The sequence below is a fragment of the Durio zibethinus genome, chromosome 10 (genome assembly GCF_047325235.1).
Source record: "Durio zibethinus cultivar Kanyao isolate XHJ-2024 chromosome 10, ASM4732523v1, whole genome shotgun sequence".
Lineage (NCBI taxonomy): Eukaryota > Viridiplantae > Streptophyta > Magnoliopsida > Malvales > Malvaceae > Durio > Durio zibethinus.
Window position 1 is genome coordinate 17,150,730 of NC_143171.1, and position 18,283 is coordinate 17,169,012.

The 18,283-nt window shown below is 31.0% G+C and overlaps 1 protein-coding gene across 1 annotated transcript; it reads left to right on the top strand.

The window, feature by feature from the left end:
* The first annotated feature begins 12,521 nt into the window (after positions 1–12,521).
* On the top strand, positions 12,522–17,791 carry RAD52-2 (cobalt ion-binding protein). The gene is made up of 4 exons (XM_022884670.2): positions 12,522–13,321; positions 13,398–13,435; positions 13,546–13,637; positions 17,477–17,791. The coding sequence occupies exons 1-4, from the start codon at positions 12,981–12,983 to the stop codon at positions 17,612–17,614; spliced, it is 609 nt and encodes a 202-aa protein (XP_022740405.1). The 5' UTR covers positions 12,522–12,980; the 3' UTR covers positions 17,615–17,791.
* Positions 17,792–18,283: the final 492 nt, after the last annotated feature.

The window sequence follows — 18,283 nt, forward strand, 5'->3', positions numbered from 1 at the left end:
TGTCGTATATTTCTAACAAGCTTCCTAAATGTGCACTCGGGTCCTCGTTAGCAAGGCCACCAAATTTGCTAAGGTCTGAATCATTTGGATTATGGTAGGCTTGATTTCAAAATTGTTTTCTTGGACTACTAGTTGTCTTATACTTTGTTGAAAACCATCAACATTAGGCATAGTATAATCCCACAAGGTTCTATTATCAATAGGATTGGCCATGGTTTTAGGTGGAGCTAGATTCTCTTTTCTTTCCCTCATAATGTTCCTAAGTGTTCTTTGTAATTTCGGGTCTAGAAAGGTCAAATCAAAGCTTTTACTCCTATGCATGGGCCAACCATAGATTAACAAATCAACAAAATCCAAAAAAAAAGAAAGAAAATTAGAAAGTATTTATAACTATCTACTAGAGAAGGTGAACCAAACTACACCTTAGTATGTGTGGTATCAATATAAACCCTAAACTAAGTGCCTCGCCTGCAATAATGCGAAAAACTTGATGCTGGCCATGTAGGAATACAGCAATGGCTGCATAAGTAATATAGATTGAAAATATTCTGAGTTATCATCTCCTTAAGGATTGGGTTTCTAGTCTAGTGTAAAATACTAAAATTAGACATTTAGGATATATTTTGATCAAGGGGAAATTTTTATTTAAGTAAACTAAATTAATTAAATTAAACCTACATTAATGAATAATTAAACCTAAAAATTATACCAAACGAAATTTAGCCCCAATTACTAACATATTATGGAAATTTTGAAATTAACCCTAAACTTACTAAAATTGGAAAGTTGCCTAGAATAAAAAGTTACTAAAACGGGAAAGTTTCTAAAACCTAAATAAAAAGGCTCTAAATTAAGGCATAGGAATTATAAAAGTAAAATACACTAACTAATTAAATTGAACAAAAATAAATAAAATTGCAATTTACCCTAAATAGTAACCTAAACCTTAAATGACATTTATATACATAAACATAAAAGCAAATGGCATGGAACTAAAATCATAAATTGAATAAATGGTATTTAGGCTATGGCATAAACACAAATGCATGAAATTATAAACCTAAATGAACATACAAATTAAAATTAACAGTAATTAAAACCAAATAAACATGTAAATGGAGCTTAATTTAACTAACAAACAAACATACATGCAAGCATCATTATAGAGATAAGTTAAAGACACAAATTAAAGATCAAATTTAGCAAGCTTAAGGGTTGGAATAGAACCTGGAATAGCTACAAAAATTAGTCCCTAAAACCTAGCAAAAAGATCAAATGCAAAATTAAACACTTTAGAAATAAACTTTAAATGGACAGACATTACCCTACCATGTAAGACCTTAAATGCACATGGTATCAACATGAAAAAAGCCTAAAATGTATCATTTAACTACTGCATCCAGATTTAAAAACTTATTCAAACAAAAAATTAAAATAGTAAATGAAAAAATTAAACCCCAAGTAGGAATTTATCAAAGACATAAAATACTAATATATAAACAATTAAGAAATGCAACCTAACCTATATGGCAACAATTGATGTAAACAAGAATTAAATAATAACCTAACACTAAAATTTTATAAGACTTGAAATAGCCAAAACCGAATTATATAATACCTAAAAAAGGAAAATAATAAAATAAAAAGGACCACCGAATGAACTTACAAGCTATAATGCAAGGAAAAATAACATGAGACACAAGGAAACATTAAAACAAACATCATGAACTTAAAGTAGACTTAAAATGAAACAAAAAAATCTAACAAACCAACCCCTAAAATAGAACAGTATAGGAACAAAAACAATATTGAAAATACGTCATGAAAAATGAGAACAACATGGACCTTTTAGCCTAAATGCTAGCATAACTAAAGGTACTTGCATGATATACTCAATCTAAAGCCATATCTTGAAAATAGACTTAAAAACAAACAAAAAATACACAGTGAGCATGTCCAAAAATTGAACAAAAATGGGTGAAAAACTAGGTTGAAAATAGTGCATGAAAACTAAATAGTAAAATGAGCTAAAATAGAGTCAAGCCATTTAAAACCCCTTAGATGATTTCTCAAACTTAAGGTCACTTTACGCATTCATTTTCAACCTAAACCTCAACATCAAACAACATAAAAGTGGCAAAAAATTAAAAAAAAAAAAAAGAACTAAACATAGTTGAAAAAGAACAACAAAACAATGTTAGAAGCAAAATAGCTAAAAATTGAAATTTTATTAACTTAAGAGTAACAAAAGTGCTTGAAATTTAATGTGGAGCTTCATACATGAAAGATAACTGAAAGACATGTAAATTAGCTAAAAAAATAATCCAGAAACAAAGTTAAAAGAGGGTTAAAAAGCTAAACTAGACCAACAATGGCTACTATATGCTTGAGCCATACCTAACACCATGAAAAGAACCAACAAAAATACAAAATATGGCATCCTTTTTATAGCCCTAAAATGTTTTATTTAAAGGTCAAAGCTAGGTTTAGTTAATCAATGGCCTTCACTATTACAACTCAACCCTAAAATCCCAACTCAAACATGGATTATTTTAGAGGTGAAACCAAATTGAAAATGTTACAACTCTCTTGTCCATGTCATTTTTCCATCATGCGAGCTTTAAAGTGTGGTCCAATAAAAGGATCCTAATTAGCCATGTGTAAGGTGTGTTTGCAGCCATTTAAGCTTTACAAAACCAATATTTTAAACTTTCCAAGCTCTCAAACCATAACTAATTGCTACTTTTTATAAGACTATAGGTTATTATCAAGTAATAAAAGTGGAAGTAAGGTTGTCAATCCCACAAAAACTATATAATGGTGCTAGATTAAATACTGAAAGTATACCTTTCAACTTTATATCTAGTTGGGTAAATGTTTGGAGTGTGGAAAAGAACAAAACAAGACTTAATAATGTAAAGGCCAAGAGAACCAAGCTAGATAAAATAATGATCTTGCTAGCTATAGTATGGTCGAATGCAACTAAAGTAAAAGTGAAAAGATTAGTAATAAAGTAAATTTAAAAGTTAATAAAACCAAAAACTTTGGAAAGGAAATTTGGAATAGCCAAATGTTCTTAACAGAAAGTGAAATGATTGCAAAGATTGGAAATAAAACCGAACACTTAAGATGAAGAATGGTGATGGTCGAATGTGCTTGAAAAAAAATAAGAGTGATTGCAAGATTCAAAAAGCAAATAAAATAGATTGCTTTTGAAAGAGTTAAAAGTGAACCCAAACCAGACTAATGAAAAACAAAAAATAACTAGCAATCCTAAAGAAAATAGTTTGGTTGCATTAAATAAATAAAATAGAGCTATTGTGAATGTAAAAGAAACTTAACATTAAATAAAAAATAAGAGAACAAAAGAAAAGGCTAAGTTGTCACCTTAGCCAAATGAGAAAAAAAGTAAAACTAAAAGGAGAATTTAGTGATGGAGGATTGGATGAGGAAGGAAGGATTAGCTCCCGTTTTACAAAAAGAGTAAATGGCCTATTTATAGTGTTAGTTTAGGCCAAAGAGGGATAAATCTAGATGCTATTGTTTTTGGCAGGTAATCAATTGCAATTCCACTGATTAAGGGATTATTCATGAATATGATTGATCCTAATTCTACTTTTGTCTTCAATACCTTTGTCATCTAAAATTTTAATTCAAAGAAAGGCTTTCCGTCAACCATTAGCAAATCAGCATTCAAGACCTAATTTTCTTGACATAAATCATGAGATTCTTAAGGAAATCCAATAATTCACTTTTTGCATTTAATCTTTTATTACCTATAATTTACAATCCAAAAAAGCATTCGATCAACTATTAAAATCCATGATTTGTGTGATTTAACAAATCATCACTAAAATACCATATCTCAATGATTTTGCATGAATCATGGAATCTATTAGGAGATCACACAAATCACTCTAGTAGTCATTCTAGCAAATGGTTGAATATCCTTTGCATCTTCAAGTGCTCTTAATTTGGCTTCTTGATAGGTTAGACTTGCATGTCAACTTTGGATCATATATTTGCATGCTTCACCTCACTTTGCCACCTTTGCATGACTTATGTGAGACTTGGTGTTGACAATTAAAGTACCCCAATTCTTCATGCAAACTTAAAAATCACCAATTTACTTCATTATAAAGCAAAAATCATGAAAAATTTTGAAATTTTAATTCTCAAATGATATGTAAATATCTATAAATCCTAAGCTTATCAGTAACTTCCCAAAAATTGACAGCAATGGGAAATGCTCATGCACCATATTCCTATTTTCATGCATTTTACCTCATTTTCATGTGCCATTGCCATTCAAACTTATTCCTTATTCTCATGCTCATATGACCTTTGATTTTTGCAACAAAAAGCCTTTCCAAAACCTTAAAAAATTAAAAGCAACATAGAAGAAGAAATCTAGCAGCATTGGGTAATATCTAGTAGTCCATGGTTTGTTTCTCTTTGTATGAAGTCAATAGTTCTTATGTGATAATCTTTGAGCCCTTTTGCCATTCAATGGGAGGGGAGGAAAATTCCAAACTATCTTCACAAAATTGCCTTAAAATTTCCTCCAAAACTATGACTACCTAACTTTGTTAGAAATTTGCATCCCATGTAGCTCATGCAAGCTTGATTTGGCTTAGACATTTTAGGTAAATGGCTTTGCATTAGCTTTTGGTTTTGGTATCTTCTCCACCTTTTAAAAGCTTCTTCAAGGTCTAAAATTCATCTTTCTCCTTCTCATGCAACTCATGCAGAGCCAGCTAGCTCAAACAACATCAAAATTAACAACTCTTAAAGCCAAATAAAATGCTCACTGCTAACCCTATAAAAAGGTAATTGCCTTAGGTCTTTGCACTAGTTTTTGCTCCCAATTCAGCAAGTAAAATTATCATTTCACACTTGAATAACTATCTTCAATTATGGCTTAATTCAGCTCCAAATAACTTGCAAAACAACCCTTAAACAACCTATAAAAATGATGCCACTACTACCTTGTTTTCTTCAAGTCTTTGGCTAGCTTCTTGCATCTAATTTGGCTTTCAAATTAGCTCTTTAATTCAGCCACGTGATCTTGAAGTTACCCTTTTAAATGTATTTTCAATTTAATCCACCTCAACCTTCCATTTTCCTATAATTAGGACAATTAGCACATTAGGTAGAAAATTGATTTGATCAAGCAAAAATAAGTATGGAAGTATTAAAATTTAGCATAAAAACCCTTTGATAATTCTATAAAAAAAATAGAATTATCAATAGGTATGCATTAATAACAAAATATTCTTACTCAATCGAATTGGATTTACATCATATACTAATAGACACTACACCAATTTTTTATCTTTCTGGGATAAATGTTGAAGGGACGAATTACATTGACATACTATACTCTAAAAGATTAACTGAACTATCTTCCTAACATTTAGGTTGTCAAGTTACATTACTAGATCCATTTATGATATATAAATTTAAAGAATTCATAATTTAATTATTTTTTATTTATGGCCAATACATTGGGAGCATAATGGGTCACATACATTAAAGTGACATGACTAATTAATTGGGATTGAGTATTATGAAATTATGAATTTTTTAAAATGACTTAATTAAAAGGTTTAATTAAGTATAAGGTTAAAAGTTTAATTTTGTGAAATAAAACACTTAAACCTATTTAAAAAACACATGCTTGGCCACCCTTTTACAAAAGCATTAGAGATTTCGGCAACTAAGGGATTATATAGGTTTTGCCTTACAACTTTGCTTTCCTTTCACAAGAATTTGCCATAACTTAGTATATGAATTGAGGTTGTTGCTGTGACTTGCTTCAAAAGGAGAAAAATGTTTTCTTTCTTAATATAAACCTTATGATTCTAAGTTAAGTTGTGACAACTAGAGGAGAGGATTTTGAATCCTAATCTATTAGCATAGACATTTGGCCAAGCATAATCTTAACCTTGAAAAAGTTTTAATTTTATCATCTATGTGGATTATTGTTAGAGGCCAAGCACCTATATGATTTTTTACAACTAGGCTTTGATATACATTATTCAAGCAAAAGAAGTTGAGTTGTGGATTGCTAGACAATCCATAACTTAAGGTATGAACTAGCCCTTTTTTTGGAATTACCATTTTTTATGTTAACCACAAATTGGTCCTTTGTTTGGATTTGGTTTTCAATGTTACTTTAGAATATACATGTATGTTTGTGATATAAGCACAATTGAATATTACAGTTTTAACATTTTGGACTAAGTCTTTTTTCTAAAATATATGATTTCTTAGATGAATTATCTTGATCAAATGAGTTATGAAATAAAGTCAACCAATGGAAATACTCAAATTTTCATTTTTGTCAAAGAAGGATTGATCATCTCCTTAAAAGGGTTGATCATTTTCAAAGCAAAATGCTACCTAAAGCCAAAATACTCAAGGGATTGATCCTTTTTGGTAAAGGATAGACTCTTGGCTCCTAATGACTATACTTTTGATTTTTGGCATAAGGGGATCAATCCCTTTGATAAAATAATTGATCCTTTCTATTCTAATAGCTTTAAATGATTATGCTTTCAAATTTTTAAGGGCTCTTTTCTCCACCCAATCAACTCCAATAGCTCCAAAAACTCTTTAATTATAAATATGGTTTCTCCAACACCTTTAAGGATAAGAGACACCAATTGCAAGATTTATTCATAAATTCTTTCAAGCTTTCATTAGATTTTAAGTATTTAAAGCTTTAATTCTTTAAATTCTTGTATCTATTTTTTTAGTCTCTTATTGCACCAAATTAACAAATACTCAACCTTAGAGAGGTTTATTAATTTGCAACATTCTTTTTAAAATCCTATTGGGATCAAAGAGTGAGGCATCAACTTGAGTCATTTTGAAATTTAAAGGTTTTCACCTTAACCTTGAAATATAAGGATTTGAAAGTTGCTACCTTAACCTTGAAAAGTAAAATGTCAGATGTTATAATTTAGCCTTGAAAGGTAGGTTTTAGAGATTATACAATGTTTTTAAAAGGTAATAATTCTAAAGTTTATACCTAATCCTAGAAAATTTAACTGGAACGGTAGAAATTCTTTAATAAGGAAGGTTAAGGGAAAAGATAAGATTACATGTGATGAATGATTAAATCTCTATAAATATTGTGTTTAATCTTTTTTTTTATGCTTTTAATTGTTTTATTTAGTTATCCTTACTTTTGAATACTTAAATTGTTAACTTCTCATACTTGTCCTTTAATTTGTTTAAATTCTTAAGAAACCAATTCACCTTCTCTTTATTTCATTCAATATTTTGATTTAACACTTTTCTTAAATCATTTGTAAATAATAAAAATAAAAGAGAAAAGAAAATTAAAACATGTCCACAAATAACAAACTAAAACCTTATTTTTATTTTATGTTCCTTTCCTCATTTTCAAAATTTTTCCCATTTCTTTTATCTTTTTTTGGTCCAATCTACCTTCAACGTTTTCTTGTTCTTAACCATTGGCTTTGTAAACTTTTGGGTTTTGCTACCTTTTTTCTTTATTTCCATTTCTCTTTTAAAAACTTCAAAATCCCAAACAAATATAAAAAGAAAATACATTTTAAAATCTTAAACACAAAAATAGGTTTAGAAACTATTAATCTTTTTAAGAATAATTTGATAATTTTTTTCGTATATTAGATTTTTGTTGAGAATTGTACATTACATTCATTTTATTAAAATATTAAAATAAAATAACATAAACGAAGAAAAAGTGTTAGTAAAAGTATTCCTTAAAAGAATACAAAATAAGAGGATTTACAAAAAAAAGTTAATTTAATAGGAATTTTTATACTTTGATCTAATAAGAAAAAATAATTACTCAAAAAGAAATAAGAGTTTTTAGAATCAATAAAAAGTATTATACGTTTACTCTTTTAACTTAATAAACAAAAGACACATATTTATATCAAACCCAATATGTACAATGTACCTTAAAAATATACTCATGAAACTATAATTATATGTACATTTTATTATAAATATATGTGCATTTGTTGAGACCATAAAAAATTTTAAAAATAAAAAATTAATGTATATATGTATTGATCTACATCTTTTATAACTTTATAATCCACTTTAAAATTTGTAAAATCTATTTATTTTTCAACAATGCAAAAAGCTTGGTAAGATCATCATTAATTTTTAAAACTTTAAGATCAAAACACAACTAACAAAATGTAGTAAATGAAACAAAAATAACTCAAATTAGAGATTAAAGAGTCAACAAATCATTAGTATACGATAAAGTATTTCTATACTTATTATCATATTAAGCATAAAAGAGAGTATGCAAAACCAGTTGTATAATTTTTACTTTTCATACATGCTTATGAAATTAGTGAATGTCAAATAAGGTACTTTAAAATACTCTATACAATGTTCCTTAATGTTATATACATAAAACTACAATTATATGTACAATTTATTATATAATGTTCCTCTTTATCAAAATAAAGCCAAATCCAAAAGCATAGTTTTCTTCAAAGACTAGCCAGTTAGAGTTACTCTAATGCAATATACCTAATATTGCCACAAAACAACAATGGTGACATGGAAATTAGTAGATCAAGGAGCTTTGTAAGGCAAAAGTCATGAATAACAGCTTCACAATAATCATCCATAAGAACATTAGCATGCTTCACATCTTTGTGGATTATCTTTGGATCATATTGCCTATAGGTATTGCAAACTATTTAATTGTCTAGATGACATTAGAAATGCACTAGAAAAATCAATTGTTAGATAGATCTAATGTCTACAAAGTTGGAAGAATTCCAAGTTTAGGTGAGATTTCATATCATGAAAACAAAATATCATTATCAAAGAAACAAACATAAACGACAAATGAAATTATACTAATTCAAAACATTCATCCCAAGAAACTTAAAAGTTTACTTAGAAAAGACTTTTCTAAATGAAACCAAAACAATATGAAAACAAAATCAAAGAAGAAAAACAAAATATTTTGTCTTCTTACTTTTGGTAGAGATTGGTGAGATTTCCTATCATTGAAAACAAAGCTCCTAATAAAGACTAACTTGGAGCTCCCCTGAAAAATTCATAAAAATGAAGTACAACTAAAACATTTTACTAAATGTACAATGTTTTCATAAGAAGAAAATCTAGGAAAAAAAATAGAAATGGTGTTGAGAAGTAAAGATAACTAACATCCCATTAACAAGAAATTTTAGTAGAGTAAGTGATCATAGCCCAGCTACAAGGATAAAAAAAGTCTTCATCCCAATTGTTTAACAACCCATGTGGAACATTCAATTCTTTCCATTTAACAATGCTTCCACTATAACCCCACTAAGAAACAAAATGTAAAAGAAAAAATTAGTATGTGCACATCCAAAAAGTAATATGTACATATTCCAAAAACTTATCCCAAAAGCACTATATACATACCCTAAATTAGTTGTTCAACCCTAATAACAAAATTATCATGAATAAGCTCCAAAAAGCATTATATACATATCTTGTGGTTTAATTTTCAATTGGAAGCAACTATAGTAAACAATAAAAATGCAATCGACAATACCTTTAAAGGGTAAGTGTGCATTTCCCATTATCCTTTTCTTTTGCTTTTTTCATGTCTTTTATTTTCTTGCTCCCCACCATCAAATACACAATAAGAGAAAGCAACTAAATCCTATACATGAAAGAGTATATTATACACTTTTTATAAAACGGAGTTGATAAACTATTAGTTTTTTCACCAAGGAAAATTATCGTTAACTGCCTAACTATAATAATAGATTTTGATATAGGAGTGGCTTGATAAAGTCATCTTCTTCATATTTAGGGCCTCATTGGCATCCCTTTTGAAACTACTATAGAGATCATTTCAATGAACCATGAAATAATTATTTATGGTCAATTTCAAACCATTTAATTTATGGAAGACTTGGTGCTTCTAACTTCAAACATCATTTCATGTTAAAACTAGATTGATAAATGTATCCTCACTATTTAAACTTACATCATGGATAAAGATGCTAAATAACCCAATATTTTTCTATTCTATATTTACAAATCTCATTAACCCTTCAAAATTCAAATCTTATCCTATACTAATGATTGTTAGGATTTAGGATCACTATACTTGGAAGTAGTTGAGCTTTTCATGTTAAGAGAATATGGTCAAATTTGAATCACATAATTCATTTTCAAAGCAAAAGACTTCTTAACTTAGTATTTACTTTTCAACCCTACTAAACAACAAAACAAATAGATTTACCAAAACTATTAAGTGTTTCCATTAGTCATTTATCCTACTTGGCTTTCCATTTTTATTTATATTCTTACTTTACAGTTGCTTTTTAAAATTTCCAACACAAAAAGACCCAAGCATTATTATTCATCATTCTTACCATCTCACCTCAGTCTTACAACTTTACTCTAACAACTTTATAACATAATCTAAAACAAAAAAAAATCTAAATAAACATATTAATGTATGCTTTAATTATTCATTTAAAACAAATGTGAATGGCATTGTTGTACAGACAAATAAATTTGCTAAACATATATTCGATTCATACTATGCCACGTGAATGCAAGATTGAAACAATTAGTGCCATGTGAAACTAATTTATTGCACTAAAAGAACATGACCAACTCATTGATGACTATGAAAATATAGCTTTTCTTAGGTCACTTTAGTCTTTAAACTTTGAAATTTTTCATGACTTTTATACCTTAATATGTTAAAATCTTGATTTTCATGTTTGTATCAAAAAATTAGATAATATGGATAAAATGCAAACCATGCAAAGGTGACAAGAAGGGTAGCCATGGAAACCATACACTTTATGCAAAGTTGGTGGGTGTGCATTCAACCAAGGCATAAGGAGTTCTACAAAAAGCCCATTTGGTCATGCATGCAAGAAGTCACAATGCATGCAAAAAGTGGCAAACTTTGGCAGCCTATGTTGTATTCGAACAAAGAAGTCCAATGTTACAAATATCGTGTTTGACCAAAAAGGAAAATTTATGCAAGAAAGACTTTTTAAATTCAAAAGAGGTTTAAGCCAATTGGAAGAATCAAGAAGATTATGCATTTAAATTCAAACCCAGTTGAATATCCAACAATCTTCATTCAAAATTCAAATTGTGGTTGACATGGCAAGGACACATAGTCAAGGGCGACACAAGTGGACCAATCTAAAACTGATATTTGGCCACACAAGGTCCACCTCATCCAAGAAGCTTCATCCGTTCGGCTACCTAAATCAAATTCAAGATTGCATTTTTGAATTCAAAAAAGTTTAAGCTAAAATGAACATGTCTAGGTTCATCCCCTTTAACCCAAGCTATGTACTATCAATAGAGTTCACTTGTAAAACATCCATCATCCTTTATTCTATTTTCTTTTCTCTCTTTTTGTTTTGATTTTCATTAAATTTTTTGTAATTTCTTTTCTTCCCATTGGGCTATGATGACAAACTAACCTACATTCTCTAGTTTTCTCAAAGCTTTCTTACAATACAAGCTTAGTTTACATTTTTCTTCAAGCTTTCTACTTTACTTTTCAATCACTCTTGTTTACTTTCAAAGCTTTTTTAAAGTTTCAGTTTTGATCTCTATTCACTTTGTTGCTCTTTACATTTTTCACACTTGATATTTTCTTTATAATTGGCTAGCTTTGTTCTTTTATAAGCATTTGATTTATTTACTTTCCAAGCCCATTTACATTTCAAAATTGCCTTTACTTTTCTTTGCCTATTCAACCAACACTATTACTAGCAAGTTCAAATCTTGTCTTAGCTTTGCATTCGGCCTTTACATTTCCAAGCATTCTTGTTTTGTTTTCATTCCAACCAACCTTTTCGATTGTCTAAATATAAAGTTTGAAATACTCATTTTGATACTTGGTCTTACACCCGTCATATGATCATCGAGGGAACAATAACTTTACTCACACTTTATTACTTGGATGCAATCTATGCACTATAAGCTAACAAAAAGCAACAATCACTTAACAAAGTAAAAGCAATCCAAAATCTAGGCACAATGTTATCCATAAGCTATAGAAAAATAGCTCAGCCAATTTCTTTGAAAGTGTCCATATGACATCTCTTTTATCTCCTTCTGATTTCCTAAAGTGATGGAAATGTACTTAATATCCCATGAACCCAAACTTAACATTAAATAGTGATGGGTTTGTATGCTAATCACAATATGTACATGCTCAATGCTCTACACCAATCACAATAGCCAATTGTCTAGCTTAGTCTAAAATTTTCCTAAACCTAACTAGTTTCTAAAATTTAATATTTATAATAATAGCAACCAGTTATCCCTAAATAATAACCAATTAAAATGAGACCCTAAAAGTAATAATACAATCAAAATTGAAGAGTAATGAATTAAAGAAAGTAAGGCGGTAGTTACCTTAATAAAGGGTGCTTCGAAATAAAAGGAAATTGAAAGATTTTCCAGTATAGGCCTCTATAAGAATGCTCTGATTGTGATGGACAAATTGAAGATGTAGAATAATGATAACAAAAAAACTTACAATAGGTTTTTGTATTTTTTTTATTTTGATTTTGTAGAAAAACAGAAGGTGAAAAAAAAGGAAGAAAATAGGTGAAGCAGGAATTAATGATGATAGAGATCTAAGGAGAAGAACTGAAGGCAGGAGAAGGATGGCTAGGTACATAATGTCAATGCCAAAAGGAAGAAAAAAAAAAAAAAAACTCAATCTGTGTCTTTTGTTGCAAAGGATAAAAGACAAAAAGCATGGTCCTTTTTATTAATTCTAGAAATGCTTATTTCTTTTCGAATAGTTATTTTTTTTTCTTATTGGATCAAAATATAATTTCTATCATGTTACTTTTTTTGTAAATCCTAAAAAAATAGAAGTTTGAAGGGGTTTAGGAGGTTGGTGTAGTACGCAAGCCAATAAATAAATAGGACAGTTAGCATTTCAATAAACGAATTTGGGAAAAATGGCATTGCAATTGCGAAGCAGCGGCGTCTTCTTCTCGCAGCTCTCGTCCGATACCAACAATTATAATAGCAATAGGAATGGGCGGTTGGCACTTTGGGGTGCGGCCAGCGCCAGGGGGAGAGCCCGATTCATTGGCCTTGTCCATTGCAGCAGTAGCGATGCTAAAAAGGGAGTCCCTAATTCAAACTACGTAGTGCCTTTGGACAAGTCCTTTTCACCCTCCAACTCCTCCTGCATCACTCGCCCTCTGGTCGAAATCCTCCGCGACCTCAATAAGCGTATCCCTGATAACATCATTAACCCTTCTTCTAACTCTTCGTCTTCCACCTTCCTCCCCTGGTACTACTCGTAGCTTTCTTTTTTTTTTTGTTTTTAATAATTTCTCAATCTCATCCACTTGATCTGATGGCCCCAGGTACCATGCCAATCGCATGTTGAGCTTCTACGCTCCTGGTTTGCCCCTCTCCTCTTGTTTTTCTTTTTTTTTTCACTTCAATTTCCTTTTGTATATCCTCTTTGAATTGCAAACGATTAAGAATTGGTGGATTCAATATTTCTCACAGGATGGTGCGGAGAAGTACGTGATGTTATATTCGCTGACAATGGAACCATCACTGTTGTATATCGACTCACTATTCGGGGATCTGATGGAGAGGTCTGCTTCTTTCTCCTCACTTTTACTTCTCCATATTACTGTTTTCCATCAAATTTTTACATGTTAAAAACTCCTAACACTTTCCAATCAATTATTTTTCCTTTTGGTTAAATTTGGCCTCACTTTTAAGTTAATTGAGAAATGAAAACAAAAAAAATAACTTTATTAGGAAGGAACTACCTTGACCATTGAGATGCCTAAAATCATTATTATTTTCCATTCAATCTTAGTTCCATGTTTTCAAACTTCCTATTAGATGATGTTGTTGATTACTTTGGAGGCATGTTGCAAAAATCTAGGGCACTATGGAACTTAGAGGTAGGGATAGTTTTTCTTTTCTTTCTGGAACTAGTACACATTTGAAGGATCCAATGGTCAGATAGGGACTGTGGGGTTTGTTGGGGATTCTCATGGAGCCATTAGCATATTGGAGCGCAGCCAAACTAATGCTTGACAGCACATGGGGCTAGGTTTTATGATAACAATAATCTGAATTTCTTAAAAGAATAGGTAAAATTGAATAAAGAAAAAGGGAAACAAAAACAAAAGATCCCTGAGCTTCACACCTAGGTTCTTTAATTGCATCATACAACCAAGAAGAAAGAAAACATAAGCATCATGCCTAGAATTTCTTAATGGCGTCATGCATTAAGCTGGTTACATCGCACAATCACAATAGCAATAATGCTGAAAAATATCTTATCATAGTTTGTCTTCAAAAGTAAAATTACTTTGATATTTATATAGGCAATAGCAACCCTAATTTTGAAAGAACTAAAACTCTTATCCTAAGTAGGACTTAGAGAAAATACTTAAAAGTCTCTTAATTGAAAACTAATAAATGTGACTTATAGGCAAAACTTAATAGGATAAGGAAAACAAAATAAGATACTAAACTCAAAAGTAAATGTAAAAATACTAAACTAAACCCTAGTTAGATTAAATATTACAATTAAGCCCTTTAAATACAACAAGAAAAGCAAAATTAAATCTTAAATAAGCTAATCCCTCGATAAGCTTATTGGCATTTTGCATCAAAAACGTTTTCACAAATTTGAGTGGTAACTTGTGCTGCAATATAGGGCAAGTAGGTTTCCAAAGTATGATGACTAGGAATTTTTATTCTTTGACTAAAACTCAGAAATATAAGGATAACAAATATGCTGTGGAGAAATTTTGTATCCCAATATTCTTAGGTATTAAGAGCTCAAAGCAACTATCATTAATGAAATAATAAGTCAAAATAATTTATAGTGTAGAAATCTATTAGTGCCACATTTCTTTGTAGGGAGCAGATGATAGTCCTGTCATGGGAAACGACATGCTGGTTTTGTGGTTGGTTGGGGGCGAATGTGGGGCTAAGCTGGCGCTTCAATCGTGCTATACTTGCATAGAATGACTGCTCGCACTTGTCAACATTTTTTTTTTTTTTAGGTTTGAGATTGCTTCAATGAGGAAGAAATTTTTGGTTGTACAATTAATAAACCTAGTCTGAACATGAAGACAATGGAGAAGAGGAATGATTATCTGTGCAAAATCGAGCTAAAAAGATTTTTCATACAAACAAGAAATAATAACTCCAGTGGGTATTGATTTTGGAGGGCTAGGATCTAATGGACTAATAATACTAGGGTATGGTACGCGCTTCTAAGCTTAGCCCTTGGATATAACAAAAACCCTTTTTATTCCTAGCTATTCTGACTAAAAGATCACATGCTAGTCAGATGAGACTTAATAAAAATACAAACATCATTACCAACCTTAGACTAAAGTAGTATAGAAAACATAAAAGAATATATAAAAATAATCAATTTAGTAAAGTGTTAGGATGCTCCTGCATCATCAAAAGATTAAATTTGTAACTACTGACAGGAATCTAACCTTTAGAGACTGAGTTTGATAAATGGATCTCAAAAATGGAATTAGGATTTGAATTTATGTGAGAAGATCTAGAGAATTGCTAACGTGGCACTAACAACGAAAAGAGACAGAAGTAGCTTGTGCATGGATCAAATTAGTGAAGTTGGCTGCAATCTGCATACAAATGACATATTAGTCAAGTTTCAATTGGAGGATGTTACCTAAAAAGAGAGTAATTAGAAACCTTTCCTTACTAATTTTTAGGAATTAGAGAGGTAATCTTAAAAAATGGATCTGAAAAGTGGAATCTGGACATGGAAACTAATAGGAGGTTTTTTGGGCATGTGTTAGTGAGTTGTCATAAAGAGTTAGATGACATCAACTAGTAATTGAAGCAACTGGAATGTGGGCATGTGAGGTGCTTGTGCCAAGTTCATTGTGATTAACTGGTGCTTGAGAATGTGTGCAGTAGATTCTGGTGCTGGCATTTCATTGGCCGGAAGATGAAGAATGGCCAACTTGATTTGTGGTAACAGTGCCCCTTTTCTATGGCAAAAGTGCCGATTTCTTTCCAACTTTTTCAAGGAAACGGTGCACCAAGAGATGACAAAACTCACCTGGATGACTTGTTGGCATTTGGAAAATTTAACAGTGGTGATGGATTTTGGATACGATTCGATGAATATTATTGTCTGGTTTCTTTTACTTGCTGGCAGATCTGATTTTCCCTTTTCTTTTCACTTTTAATGTTTGTGGTAAGAAATGATTTAGATCATGATTGGTAAACTAACAACGAAAGCTTTTGTTGAGCATGTTGGAAATAACTTCCATCAAATATTTATTGTCACAAGCCATAAAACCTCAACATAGTTTCAAAATCCCAAATTATCCCTAATTGAAAGATAAATTCTAATAAAACCATAGATCCTTCCAGAGCTGCTATTTTTATGAAACTGCCATATTTTTTTCAGTCCGCCTCATGAAGGCCAATATAGCATTTGGTGAGTGGGGATTGTTTAGGCATCGTGTTCATAACCGTGGAGAAGTGTTTTGAAGCCATAGAATCTTTTACCATACATTTGTTGTAATTCTGCCATCCAAAGTTTAGGAAAATGCTTTACTAATTTTACCCTAAACCCTTAAAACTGAAGAAAATTCAAACCTGCATGAAAAGCCAGTTGATCTGTCATAAATCCATCATAATCATGCTCCAAAATTTTCATTAGTTGATATCTTTTAGCTACAGCTACCAAAATTTGAGGTTTTGCTAGCCCAGTCCTAATCCATTTTCACTTTGTTGCTGTCCAGAACTTAATAAACTCAATTTCTGTTCATTGTTGTCATTATCTACATTGTCATTAGCCCATACCATATCCAATGGACATGGGTATGAAGTATGACCCTCTACTATATGAAAAACTTAGGAAAAATTGAACAAACAATGTCAGATAACTTCTGGACTTTCATTCAATTTGTTATGGCTGGTATGATTTCAAATTTTATGTATGAATATTCCTGGATGTTTGTGAAATAATGTGGGTAAAGGCACCAATTTGACATGCTCAATTTTGTTGGTATGGGCACAATGTAGAGTTTCCCTTATCAGCTTTTAATAAAAGCATCACCTACACGAAGTCAGCCATCCCCAACAACCTGAATTTCATGCATGTTTACGTGAAGCATATTTTAATTCTTGGTTAATCTGAGTTGGGAGTTGATCTCAGGAAATCTGTAAGCCTTAAAACTATATACGTGCTCCAGACTTGGTTCTTTCATGTAGTCCTTTTACCTTCTCTTTCTCTGAAGCTGTTGCTGGGTTTGTGCCAATTTATATATGAACAGAAAGCTTGAGAATTCTTAGCTTCATGGAGGTCTCTACATGAGCAATGGAATGCTAACCAAGAAATATAATCTTTTTCTGTTTCTGATTGTATTCTACATGTCTGCTTCATTAAAGCTATATGTTTACTCCTATACAGGCTCATCGTGAGTCTACTGGCACAGTATCATTTAGCGACATTAACATCAAAGATCCTGTTGCTGCAGCAGAAGAAATAGCTTTCTGCAGGGCATGTGCTCGATTTGGTCTTGGCTTGTATCTTTATCATGAAGGATAGATGCTATAGAGAGCATGGAGGTTGACCTTTCAAATATGTCTAGTTCCAGTTTGAGAACTTGGGTTGTACTTAAATTTCTGCCTTTCCTGTTGGTGTAAATAATCAGTTTTATCAGATTATGCAGTTTGGTATGCGGAAAAACTAATGTTTCCATAGAATCAAATTTTTAATTGCCAATTGCTGAGACTTTTGATAGACTAGTTACAAAGTAGCTTTTTAACATAAAATGTGGTACTGAGAAAAATATTTGCAACTGCCTTTGTTCCTGTTATGTTTTCATTAGATTGCATCCTGAGCGGTGCGATCCCAAATTGGAAGTAGAGGTGATGATCATGGGCATAAAGGAAGGAGATGTGGTCTTGTGGGCCAAATAATTGCTAAATGCTGTGCAGCGAGAGAGGCAGACATGTTGATTGCTTGGTTTTAAGTCCTCCTCTTTGTCTTTTATGGAGGCTTTGGCGAGAAGGCTAATTTGAAATTGCTGGTGAATCATAAGACTAGTTGATCTGGTAATTGCATATCTTGGAGCGGATCTTAAAACATAGACAACAAATTAAAATTTCAAAATTTAGTATTTGTTGATAATCATCAAAAAGCTTTGTTCTTCAAGTTTGGCTGATTTCAAACTCTCTAGTTTGGAAGATGTTCATACCTTGTTCATGAATCATT

Coding starts and splice junctions, on each gene's coding strand:
- RAD52-2 (XM_022884670.2), top strand. CDS start 12,981: ATGGCATTGCAATTGCGAAGCAGCGGCGTCTTCTTCTCGCAGCTCTCG. Junction 13,436..13,545: donor GTTGAGCTTCTACGCTCCTG/GTTTGCCCCTCT, acceptor TATTTCTCACAG/GATGGTGCGGAGAAGTACGT. Junction 13,638..17,476: donor TTCGGGGATCTGATGGAGAG/GTCTGCTTCTTT, acceptor ACTCCTATACAG/GCTCATCGTGAGTCTACTGG.